Raw genomic sequence first — 13,234 nt, forward strand, 5'->3', positions numbered from 1 at the left:
GTGTGTGTGTGTGTGTGTGTGTGTGTGTGTGTGTGTGTGTAGGTAGGGTGGGTTTTTTGCTTTATGTCTAGGAAGGTGAGCAAAGCAGGAGCGGCCCTCCTCGCTGTTGCAAGCTTCCTCTTTTTGCAAGAAATCAATCAGGGGGCAGTGTCTGCATTGTATTTCAGCCTCTCCCGTGGATCAGTCCCTTAGACGGTGGGGGAACAAAACCGTGCTTCAGTTTCTGCTGCAGCATCAGAAAGGCAACCAGGTCAAACTTTGCAAGTAACTCATTCCCAGCATTTCCATGCCCGTGGCACTCTCATGCAGCCCAGCTGTTCTTGCAGGCTTTCCAGGCAGGGAGCTCTGTGCATGACAGCTTCTCTCCCTCCACCCCACTCCAATTGCAGTATTATTAGCAGGTCTCTCTCTCTGCCGCTCATACCTCCCTCACTCCTAGCCCTCCCCCTGTATTCCTCGCTCAAACTGCAGCTGTTGGAGCTAGACCTCGTTGCAAAACAGCATTTCCTTTCAACAGCTTCAGGCATTCTGGGTAACGTAGTTTTTTTTTATTCCACCTTTTTTTTTGTTTTAATTTTTAATGCAATGCATTTTCTGTCACTTTAATTTTGGCCCTTTTCTCTCCTCTGGAATATTTGCTGGCTGAAGTTTGGTAGGTGGATTCAGTCAGGGGCATGACATTTCCTTAGTCCTAGGCTCTCTGGACTGGGTGAGGATTCTAGCAATGGGAAATCAAAAGCTCTCCGTAGTGAGGAATTACTGGCATGGACAGAAATTGAAAGTGGCTGTTAGGAAGCAATGGCTGGTGGGAACGTTGTTACCTTGTATTACTGATATTGCAATGTTGCTGCTATGGTCTTGTTGTATATAAGCCAATTGCTAAAGTTGAGGTTTTTCCTCAGCATGTTGGGTGCTGAGCTCTGTGAAAGTCTGAGCATGAACCCTGCTGGGTGAGCACAGCTGCAAACCTGGGGTGCGTGTGTGTGTGTGTGTGTGTGCGCTTTTTCTAGAATTATTATTCTAGCTCTTAGTGCTTTTCATCTGTAGAGCTCAAAGCTCTTTACAAAGATGGTCAGTATTATTATGCCCATTTTATAGATGGGGAAACTGCGGCACAGAAACATGAAACTGACTTGCTCAAAGTCAACCAGCAGTATAGTCTAGTATCTCAGTGTAATAAGATGGACACTTGTGTGTTATTTACATACACAATTTATTTAGCTCTGACAGTGTGCTTGGCACTGTGCAGGTCTACCCGGGTACAATTTCTGCCCTTGACTCTAAAGTCTTCTAATAGATACAGGGAAGCTTGGGAGGCAGAGGGAAATTCAGACACGCAGATGCCTTTGGGACAGGGTGAGGTTGTATCTGCTCCTTTTGGGCAGTGCTGGAATTACAATGGAGCCCACTGGATCTGAGACCCGAGCGAGAACACAAGAATTTCACTGGGATGTGCAGGCATAAATTCGCACCTCCAACTCTGTCTGAACAGTAATGTTCAGCCTTCCTCCCTCCCTCTTTTCAGCCAGGGTCCCTCATTCGTCCACTCTTCTGCCCTGGAGAACAGCATGAGGTGGGATGCTGAGCCACGCACCTTCCTCGGCCTGCTCCCCCTCTTCATGCAGAACAGAGCAGAACTGGCCACCCCACTCAATAGGTTGGGGCAGAAAGAGCCAGGGAGGGACACTCAGGTCCAGAGAATACCATAGAAGGAGTTTCCCTGGCTGCCAGGGTGATGGACTGATGGGGAGGGGAGTGGTGAGCTGCTAAGCAAGCCTCTGACTGTAGGAAGAAATGACTGTAGGGGTGTGGGGAGCAGAGACCAGCCCCAGATGGAGCAGGAGAGATCTTGAGGTTTCACCTATTTGACTTTAAAAGTCATTTAAAGAGATCACCTACAGACTAACTAGGCATGGACACAGGCTTCCACGTTTTGCTGCCACGCCCTGTTGGCCTGTGAAATTGTCAGATTAAGCTAAACAGGATCAGAGCTGGTCAGTCTTTAGATGGAAGCTTCCAGGGAAATAGCTGCTAGAAGGGGCATTCATTGATCATTTAGCAAGTGGTAATATTTTCATGCTTTACATTTTTCAAAGTGCCATGCAAATATTGGGTTCATTACTGATTGTTGCTATCCCTGCAACAGATAGGGAAACTGGGCCGCACAGAGCATACAAGGGAGTGATTTCCCCATGAACTCACATCAGGTCTGGTGGAGGGAGAAGCAGAACTCAGAAATTGTTGATTCTCAAGCGACTACTTTCTACCAAGTCAATACTGATGCAGTACTGATTCCAATACCAACCATTGTGATGCTGAGGTGATGGTCTGCAGATGAGACTTCAAACAAAGTAATTAAAAATCCCATTGCGCTTTTCGCCTGTTTAGCTTTGCTGTCCTGGTCAGTTTCTAATTGGGTCATTATAGTCTACTTATAACTCCAAATCATCTCTGCAGCTTCAGTGGGATTCTTCTTCACGTTGGGTGGTATGTGGCTGCGTAGCATGCTGGGAACTGTTAAACAATTGCCACATTCCACTCCAGCAGTGGCTGCACGTGATGACTGGGTAAAGCGCATCATAGAATATCAGGGTTGGAAGGCAATACTTGTGCTACTGTATGGAGAAGAGCTTGAGGATGAAAATGTTCATGCTGAAGGATGGCCTGTGAGGCCCAGCCGTAACAAAACATCATGTTGTGCTTGGACATTTGTTGATCCCTTTGGTTGTCTTTTAGGATGCTTTTCCCTCTTAAATCTGTTGAGTGTGTGTGTGCCCCAATCTCACGTAACATGCCCACTCTCCATTCCTCCTGGGGCTATTTCCTCCTGGCAGTGGGGCTGATATACTGAACTATCAGCTTGTTTCAGCACAGAATGACGGAAATACAGCACCTTCTTTTATTGAAAAAAAAAATACTGCCGTATTCTACACTAAAGGACTCAAATATTGCAGCTGGAGCTAGCCTTGCTGTAGCGTTCTGGGTTAATACTCCAGAATACTGTCGTATATTTTAAATAAGGTTCCTCCCCCGCCCCCCCATTCACCGCCACCTCCAAATCAAAAGCCTTCTGAAAACAAGTCCTGTCATAGGAAGGCGCAGAAGGTTTTGCTGTTGAGCAGTTTGGCTGCAAGTGCCTGCAGCTGCTTCTTGGCAGTGATTGCTGGAGCCTGGCTGTGACTGCTGGCACTTGGTGTGCTGAAGGTGTCGGTGATGTTGGTGTGGGCAGGGATGGGGAGGTTTCCAGAATCACGGGGACAGAGGCATTGCTGTTCTTCCCTGACTGTATCGCTGTTGCAGGCTGCGTAGCTGGGATTGCGGACTGAGTTGATAGGCAGCAACAGCTATGCAGGGAATTTGGGCCATCAGACCCCACCAGCCCAGAGGAATGTGGAGCCAGCCTGGGAGGAGGAGCCTACTGGTTGAGGAGGGAGCTGATGAGGAGGAGAAACCTGCTGGGTCTGGGCAATCAGCCACCTGAGGCAAAACTTCAGTCTGCTGCCCCGCACCTACTCTCCTAGACGTTTGCAGCAGACCCTCTGCACCTCCCCCACTGCTGCTATCCCCCAGTCCTGAGCCTCAGGCCGGGTCAGAGGCTGATGGGGCAGGCCCCAGTGACAGTCAGTCAGTCTGGGACAGACCCCAATCTGACATCCCAGTGGGTTGAGCTGGGCCAGACCACCATGAAAGTCCCGCCAGGCCTATGCCCTAGGCCCTGCAAGCTACCCTAGGCCCTGCTCTTTGGGCCCGCAGTATCCCTAGCCGGGGCCACCTTTCCCAATGGATATTTCCAGACAGGTCAGCATCAGCTGCCCAGGGCTCAAGAGGAGAGTGGGCCCCAGCTCAGCATTGCTAGACAGCAGCAGCTTCTTCCCCTGGGGCCGCTCAGCTCAACCATAACAGGACCCAGGCTTGGGCAGAGGGCAGCTCTTGGCCCACAAGGGCCTAGTGAATGAGCAGTGTGGACCCCCTGCCTCACCCTGCATGAAGCCACCTGGGCTGGGGATGTGATTCACCCTTTGCATACTGTGCACCAGGCTCCACCTCTCGGCCCCCACACCGCTAGTCCCCCACCTGCCCACCCCTGCACACCACAATCCCAGCCTGCACCTCCAGCCTGTCCCACTGCACTCTGCACTCCCACCTCCTGCCTCCACCCATTACCCCCACTCTGCCTGGCCCGTCCCCTGCACTTTTCTGGATTTGTGTCTCAGTGTTGGACTCGTAGCAGTGTCAGTCCCTCCAGAGCCCACACATGGGGGAGTTGAAGCAGCAGCTGGGTCAGGAACCAGGCACTGCGTGGGTAGCAGGGCCTGTGGGGAGCCAGGTGCCAACCTGGAGCTGGGTGGGGCATTGCACTTGTGGCTGAAGCCCTACTAGCCCTCACAGTGCCGCAAGGAGCAGCCCTAAGCTGCTCAGCACCTTAGCTACTGCTGTGACCACTAGCTTACCTGCTCAGGGAATAGCGGAGAGAGGACAGGAGCACTTCCCCAGCAGCCCAGCTGGGACCCCTTCCTGCCCACATGCCTGGGCAGCCCCTCTGCCTCCACCGCCAGTCTGCCGCCTTCCAAAATCTGCCATCCTAGGCAGCTGCCTAGTCTGCTATAGCTAGCAAGGCCTCTGAACCATGGCCTCAGGGAAGGGAGCTGGAATCCATCAGCCTGGGAGTTCTCCAAGGTGCTAAAATAAACCCAGTGTGGATCAGATTGCAAAACCAAAATAACGCAGCAGGAGCAGCCTTGGAAATCTGAGCAGAGAGCACAGCGCTCAGCAGAACGAGTGTGAGGGAGGGAAGGCACATTTTAATGATTTATTAATAATATTTCAAAGCTGTGTATTTCTGATTAGCTTTCAAAACATGGTGTGCCTCTGCAAAACGTGTTTCACCTTTTTCTCCCCACACGTAACATGCATGTGCAACATGTGTCCGTGCTCAGGCAATCTGTGAATGATGCAGCCTCAGTGTGATCTGTAGGAAACCCAAAACTTTTCTCTTGAACTCTCCTACCCCTCCCGGGCGACAGACCATTGCAGCCTTCCTATTTGTGGGGCTGCTACCAACAAGCTGCTAAAAGCAGAGGCCCTTGCCCAATCTAATCTTACCTCTGAAAAAGGGGAAAAGCAATGAGTTGTCTCCTTTCTTCCCTTTAGGAAGAGTGGGAACTGGACAGATAATTGCCTTCCTCTCCCATCAAGCTGCTGGGAGGAGGACATTGGGAAATAAGCTGCTAAATCTATGTGGTGCCCTAGTTAACCACTTATGCTTATGTTTAAGGCTGGGGCCGTGATTAGAGCTTGTGGAATGTGTGTGTGAGAGAGAGGGAGAGTGTGTCCCCGATGTTCTGGAAAGTAGTTGGCAGGAGAGACACCCATCAGATTTAAAATTAACGCCCAGTGTTTGCTTCCAAAGTATTTTTCCCTGTGATTACTCCACTAGGGAAACTGCCTAGTAACAACCTCCTTCCCCCCTAGCCATGGCCCAGAGAGACAGAACCCTTCCTCCTGATTGTTAGGACTATTGCCACAAAAACACTTCATTACAAACAGCCCCATAGAGCAACACCACTGCAGTAGGTAGTAGGAATGTCTGGACCATGCAGAGCAAGAGTGACGGCTATCATAAAGTTAAAGCAGTTACTCGTTGAGCCAATAGCACATGGGCTGTGATTTTTCCCACGCCATGGAACCTCTGCACAGGGTATTGGCAGACCAGTAGTAACAGGGATATTGACTTCTCTGATATCGTAAGAATACAGCTACATAACTCTGATCAAATAGGATCTACTGCGTGTCTGTGGTGTACTAGTAACAACGCTCCTGTGCTGCCTCTTGTCTGTCTGCACAAGTGTGTGGTTGTGTGTATTATATATACATGTATGTAGTAGCTGTCTTTACAAATCAAGCAGGGGTGTCGCTCCTGGGATAGGATAGGTGTGTTTGGAGAGGGGAGGGGACAGAAAAGTTTGCTGCAACGCAGTGAAAGAGTTCTGTCCTCAGCTGGTCATCACATAGTGGTAGATCTTTGGGGCAAGAGAGGCTAAGAAGCTGCATTAGACTAAAATATATTTTTTACCTGTTATCTATAGAGGGGGAATGTATCTGGTGATCAGAAAAAGAGGAGTTGGGACTCCTGGGTGCCTTTATTAGCTCTGCCACTGATTTGATTGGGCACGTCATGGGTTAATCTCTCTGTGCCAGTTTGTCTGTAACAAAGTCTTATACCACCTCCCCCCACAGGGCTGTTGTGATGCTTAATTAATTCTTGCAACTCCCTTTGAGAGACTCAGATGAAAGGTGCAATAGATGTGCAAAATTTTATTTATTTTATTATCCCAAAACCACCTCCTGCGGATGGTTTCAGCTCTCCCATGCAATGATTTAATGCTCATATTGATAAACAGCACTGGAACCAAGGAATGTGCGTGTATCATGGGGCAGTGGTAATCTTTAATTGCACTGCCTATCAACTGAGGATTTCAAGGCCCTTGACAAAGATGGGTGCATATTATATCACTTGACAGATGTGGAAACTGAGACACACAAAGAGGCCTTGTGGCTTGAAGGGCAATCCAGCAATACCGTCAATATTGCTCCTGTCACTATTTGGAGGGGTCAAAGTTGCAAAGGCATCCCCTCCAAAAGACTCAGCCTGGCCAACAGGGCTGCAGAGAAATGTCTCTGGAGACACCCCCAATTCCTTTCCAAGGCATGCCAGATTAAGCATAGATCCATTGAGCTGTAGATCCAAATCTTACATGGCAAAGATTCTAGTCCCAACAGCATTTAGATCTGCTGAGGTGTGGCTACCACCCACACAAGGGGTGGGGTGGGAACAACTTGGTTGGGGGCTGGCCCAAGCTGTCCTCTGCTATCCTGTGTATATTGCATTAAGGACCTTGATCTGAGCCCCTATGCAGATGTGGCCTGAAGCAAGAGTAGGGAGCTCGCTGTTGACATCTGTCGGTGAACAGAGAGAAGAGCAGCCCAGAGCTGCATGAGAACTCCAGTTGGAGAGTGGCTCTGTAGCGCAGGGAACTCTCTTCTGGCAACTATTGGTGAGCAAGGGGAAATGACTGAATGGGCCAGGCCTCATTTGCATTTCAGTTATGTAACAATCTGGTGCATTTTCGTTAAGACACAGTTAAGTTTTGAGTTTGGGGGCAGTAGAATGCTATTGTCTGTGGTGGGAAAAGAAGGGACAAGAGAACTGCATCAAATATGCCTATGGTGAGAAGTCACTGTAACCACTGTTGTGACCTTGCATAGCTCAGTAACAGTTACTGGACAAAGTATAAGTAAGTAATTTGAATGGATACACTGGCTTCTGGCTTCTGTTGAGATGCCCTTCCACCGTAGGGCTTTGACTCTTCTCTGAAGACTCCTTACAGAGGTAGCTTCAAGACAGTCGTTGGCTTTGAGGTAGTGGACAGACGTAAACTGAGGTGCTTCAAGGCAATGCAGGGAGCTGAGGTGGCAGACAGCATAGGTGGTGCTGAGGTGGCTTGGGCTGAAGCCACAGAGAGCTGCAGCTTACCCGAGGGACTCCAGTGCAGGCATCTCTACTTCGCAATCAAAGCTGAAATCGCTTCTGCTAGGTCAGGTGGTAAAAGACATTTCTCCCTCCCCCTGGCAACCCAGGCAGCACTTCCCATAGGGGTTGATGACTGAACTGTACACCAAACTGCAAGTAGTGGGGCTGGGATGAGAGAAATGGCCAGAGTGCATTAAGAAACCTGAGTCTGGAACTAACTACTGCTAAGACACCTTAGGGAAGAGTCTTACCTAACACAGTCCATTTACTAACTGCTGGCTTTTCTGAGGTCATTCTGTTGCCCCTCTTTCCTTTCTGCCCCCTGCCCCATAAAGTTCTTTGTTTTAAACCCCTGAACTCCCCATCCCACTCAAACCTATGCAGCATCAGCTGGTCTCCTAGTAACATGCCTGTTATCTATCTACACCTCATCACACCTCTCCCTAATAAACCAGTCACGTCCTATTCCCTGAGCCTATCAGTTTTCCCATACTCCCCTTCCGTTTGAATCTCGTGCCTTACAGTCTCTCTGATCACACCTTGCTCAGCTACAGATGCTAACTGCATTGTAATCTTCTGCACTGATTTGAGTTTGCAGGTGTCGCCTGTCAGCTGCTGGGAATCAGGGTTCTGTGATTCTGTGCAATGTAGTACAAACATGCTACAATGAGGCCAGACTCAGTGTGTGGGTGGTAGAGAAAAGAGAAATCATTAGCAATCCGGCGTCTCTCTTAATCCAAAGGCAGGTGCTGCTACACCTACGGCCCGGAGGCTAGCGTGTTGGTGGAGCAGTTACTGCAGGAGTTTAGAAAAGGTGGCTGGGTGTGGGGAATATTGGACTAGTGATATTTGAAGGCAGTTAACACCGAGGTGTGACAGGAATTATTTAGAGCAACGCAAGAGGGGGACAAGGGGGCCAATTATGAGCCATGGGGTTGAAACTAAGCAATGGAAAAGATCTGGACAAACTCCCTGACAGTGCCCCAAGGAAGCCCCATCTCTTGATATTTCAAACCCAGGCTGCACGACAGCCTGCAGGAATTAATCCTGCCCTGGTAGGGAGAGGGGATGGAGTGATCTTTTTCAGCTCTAATTCCTCCATTAAATCAGATGGACGAACATGGTGAAAAACTACATTTCCCAGTCTCCCCTGCAGCCCTGGGGATATAAGCAATTGGAAGATTTAAATAGACCAGGCCTGAAGCAACCAACCTTTGGCATACAGAATTCCCCTCCTCTTCTCTGTATCCATTGGCTGTTTAACCTTTTTTCTGGTGTTGGACTGGCTGCCAAGCCTGGCATTAATTTTTCTTCCAAGCTTGCTAGGCCCATGAAGTAAACAGCCATGTGCATTCCTTGCTCTATATTTAACAGCTGCAGTCTGTGCTGGGGGAGACTGAACAAGAAGGGAATCTGTGTCGCTTACCAAATTTCTCTCTGTGAAGGGGGGAGGTGGGGAGAGCTGATTGGAAGGGAAGAGGGATTTTTCTCCTATACAGTTTTTTGAAAGCAGGTTTCATCTAGGGAGGCTGCACAATGCCAGCATCCCAAAGCCGGGCCAGAGCCAGAGAGCGGAACAATGTCCTGAACAGGGCTGAGTTCCTCTCGTTGAACCAGCCCATGAAAGGGAACCAGGAGACCAGGAGCTCCAGCAGAAAGCAGGGCAGCCAGTCTGGTCTGGCTCCCATCCAAAACGAGGGCACCAAGGAGCGGAGGCAATCGCAGCAGCTTCCCGAGGAGGACTGCATGCAGCTGAACCCCTCCTTCAAGGGAATTGCCTTCAACTCCCTGCTGGCCATCGATATCTGCATGTCCAAGAGGCTGGGAGTCTGTGCCAGCAGCGCCTCGTCCTGGGGCAGCGCCCGCTCCATGATCACACTCATCGGGATCACAGGGCATGGCGTACCCTGGATCGGGGGCACACTCATCTGCCTGGTGAAGAGCAGCACGCTGGCGGGACAGGAAGTCCTCATGAACCTGCTGCTAGGTGAGTAAAATACTCCACCTCTTGCACTCAAAGCCCAGCCCCTAGTCACAAGGGACAGCAGGAAGGCGCTCTGATGCCACGATGATGGGCGCAGCATAAGGACCTAGAGGGCACGTGCTAGGTTCTGTGCCTTCCTGCATAAGAAGTTCAGCTGACTTCCATTGGGCTATTCCTGGAATAAGGTCCTGTGCAATGTGAGACTAGCAGAATGGGACCTGGGACAGTTAGTGACCAAACCTGTGGGCAGGAAAACCTTATGGCTTTGATGCTGTCAGCCATATCCTTCATTTATGCTGTATCTGCCTCTCAGAGGCTTAGCTGGGGAAGATTTAAAGATGAATTAAGATTTCAGTCGAGGGTGGTTAAAGGAAAAATGGGGATCAGTCACCCAAGTTTGATACTCTCTCTGCAAATGTTTTGTGCCCTCCTTTCCTTGCCTTGAACAGACTCAGGCTCCTCTTCTCAGATCCCCCAAAGGGAGTCTTGTCTCTGGCCTGCTCCTGCTTCTTTGATCTTCCTCCCTTCTTTCAGCAGGTGCCTCTCCTGCACCATCATCTGCTGCTCTGCTTCACCTTACTGAGCAGAGAGAAGCCCCTTTTAAAAGACTATGAGGACCAATTGGTAAGGAACTAAAGGCCCCGGGCAGAGCCTGTTCCCATATCCTGTGCAAGGCTAACCTCTGGGGCCTGGGAAGCCTGCGGCTCTGGGCTTCTGAAGATTTGCAATCCAATGATCGAATGCTAATTTCAGCTTTTGCTTTTTTTTTTTTTTTTTTTAGTCACTTGCCCTTTTCACTGCAAAGTTACGATTCCAAATATGAAGCAGTCCTGGGCTGGCCCCCTTCTCACAGGTTATTCACACTTAGCCACGCAGCTGCTAGCACCTGGCCTCTTGGGAACACAAAGCCCACATCGGTAGATCCCCTCAGTTCTGAGGTGGTGCCCAAAATAGCCTCTGCTGGGCTTCCCCCAAATCTTAGCCCAGCTCCCAGTGATCCACAAAAACAAATTGTTATTTTTGATCTTCTTGTTCTTCACAGGAAATGTAAAGGCTAGTTTCATCTCCTAATGATTAAAGAATGGTGTACTTTGTCTAACACCTGTTGCCATAGTAACTAGGCAGTTTCCAGATAGGGGCATATTAGGGAGATTGCAGGAGACTTGGAACAAGACGCATGGAGATATTTCTGTCCCCTGCATCTCCCTTGTCACATTTCCATCATCTCCCTGCCTAGACTTGCCATTACTGTGTACAAGGGGGTGGCAGATACAACAGGAGTGGCCAGTGAAAGGCCCAAAATTAGGAGGGCAGAGATCTGCCTATTTATAGAGTGCCTGTTGCCATAATAACTAAGTGCTGTCAGGATGAAAGGCCTAACTAGGGATGTGGGGTTGGTGGACCCAGCCAGTGGCCACAAGAACCATTGTACCTAAGAGAATGAGAAGGGCGTGGTATGGCCAGCGAATGTGTCTCTCCCTGCTCCTCTGTTTTGTGAGTTGCTTTTCACTAAGAGTCTGGGATTTTTTCCCTAGGTGGATCCCTGAATATTTCAGTGACCTTTTAAATGTCTCAGTTCTCCTTTGGAAGGAGACAGGGCTCCCGTCACTGACTTTTTACCTCCCCGCAAGAAACTTGGTTTGCTGATACTGTCCGACATCCTCTGTCACCCTTTTGGTTTGGCTCAGCCCCATATGCAGTTCAGATCCTACAATACTTGGTGATGATAAAGCCCTTCTGGGTGGGGATACGTCTGAGGGAATGGGTTCTTCCCACCCTCGCCCTGACCCTTTGGAAGGGGAAGCAGCAAGGCTGTTCACCCCACTTGGCTTTCCTCCCTTCCCCCAGCCCCCTCAGAGTCTGAGACTGCAAGCAGAATTTCTGATGCAGTCTCTGGGCAGGGAGCCAGCCCATCACAAAGCGCTTGTTTAGGATTTGTAATGAGGCTTTGCAAAGTGAAGGAGTAAGGAGATTGCTGAAACAGGACCGGGGACCTGGAAGAGGCACAGCTGCAGATGGAGAGTGAGCTACATGCCCGCGAGCTGAGCGCTGGGTGAAAACTTCCCGACTGTATGATGGGATGTTTGGGGTGGGGGTGCTGAAATCTAGCTCTGTGCCATCCCCATCTAGCCCTTCCCATAGCATGGATCCCAGCTGTGGATCACCTCCCTAGCTACCCATGTTGGCCCACACATTTGCCATCCATGCTAAGATTTATTAATTCACCTCTGCTTCATCCTCAGCCACAAATGCCAAGCAACCAAAGTAAAGAAGCAGAATCACAGCCTGTCGCTAAGAAGAGGGTATCTGTCCCCATTATAAGGGCTCCTCTGCTAGAACACGCTTTCAGGAGAGTGAGGCCTGGGTACTGCCAATCTCATCTGTTCAAAAATCACGAATCAGGCCCCAAAAATCATGATTGGCTTAAAAATCACGAGATTTAAAGCCATACAATGTGGGTTCATTTTATTTGGAGCATTTAGAGGTCACATTTTCAAGTTTTTCTCTGCAATAAGGAGGGCTAGAAACTTACCTTCTTTAAATGAGAGCTGAGATTTTCAGCTACTCATCTGACTCCAGCAGCTGGAGAAAATCAGATATCGTGGGACTCACGATAAAATTGCCACAGTTGGCAAGTTGAGGCCAGTGCGCCAATCTCAATCCAAACTTTCCCAAGGCTGAAGGGGGACGGGATCTGTTGTTCGGATTCTAATCCACCTAGCAGAAATGGGCCCAAGTCCATAGAATCATAGGTTATAAAGCCAGAATGAAGCATTGTGATCGTCTAGTCAGACATTTTGAGTACCGCTGGACATCCCTGAATTAATTTCTGTTAGAACTGAAGAAGATCTTTAGAAATTTTGGCTGTTTCTTTAAGTGATAGAGAATCCAACACTTCCTTTGGCAAGTTGTTTCGATGGTTAATAACTCTCACTGTTTTTTAAAAAAAGTAGTACCTTTTTTCTAGTGTAAATTTAGTCTTATCTAAATAATGTAAGTAGTTTCAACTTCCAGCCATTGGATCATCTTATACCTTTGTCTGCTAGACTGAAAAGCCCTCTGTTATCAAAATTTTCTTCCCATATACTTGCATATAGACTGTGATCAAGTCATCTCTTAACCTTCCCTTTGTTAAAACCAAACTGATTAAGCTCGATAAACTGATGCTTTCTGGATCCAAAAATCTCGTAAGCCTGGAGGGGTTTGGTTCTGTTGCCCAGCCTTGGGCCCCTTTTTGTTCTAATGCAAGCTCTGATTCCAAGGCCACTACCCATCGAGCCCTGATAGTATCGGTTCCATCTTCACCCCTTTCCCCTACTCAGAAATCCTCATTAAGGGTAAGGGCTCCAGCTCCCTGGTAGTGAGTCAGGGAAGGCACTGGCTTTAAATCTTTTCTTCCTACAGAAGGCTGTACTTCTGGGGATAATAATAGAATAGTAATAGTGAACCTTCTTGCGGCATCTTTTCATGCAAGGGTGTTCAAATGCTGTACAAATGTGAGTGTGTTAGTTCCCAACCCTGTTAGGAAGGAAGGCACTGGTATCATCCCCACTTTTATCACTGGGGAAGCTGAGCCAGAGAGAGGAGAGCTGACTTGTCCAAGGCCATGCTGAGTGGCTGTCAGGGGCCCTGTCCATAAGGGAAGTTTGCTTGGGCCCAAGGAATTAGTTAATTCCCCCAGCACATGGAAGGAAGTGGCTGATTCTGCTGTTGTTTAC

At 49.1% G+C, this 13,234-nt stretch overlaps 1 protein-coding gene across 3 annotated transcripts in view; it reads left to right on the forward strand.

Moving 5' to 3' along the window:
* PLPP7 (phospholipid phosphatase 7 (inactive)) overlaps window positions 1-13,234 on the forward strand; it is a 43,997-nt gene that overhangs the window by 17,130 nt on the left and 13,633 nt on the right. Inside the window, exons 1-2 of one of the 3 annotated variants that reach the window (XM_030536075.1) lie at window positions 29-532; window positions 9,056-9,518. In XM_030536075.1, the coding sequence (XP_030391935.1) occupies window positions 9,068-9,518 (451 nt within the window). In that variant the 5' untranslated portion in view covers window positions 29-532; window positions 9,056-9,067. Of the gene's footprint in view, window positions 1-28; window positions 533-7,234; window positions 9,519-13,234 lie in introns of those variants that run through there. The other 2 variants (XM_030536073.1, XM_030536074.1) reach the window with 2 other exon arrangements.

This window comes from Gopherus evgoodei, chromosome 16 (assembly GCF_007399415.2).
Source record: "Gopherus evgoodei ecotype Sinaloan lineage chromosome 16, rGopEvg1_v1.p, whole genome shotgun sequence".
In the NCBI taxonomy this organism is placed as follows: Eukaryota; Metazoa; Chordata; order Testudines; family Testudinidae; genus Gopherus; species Gopherus evgoodei.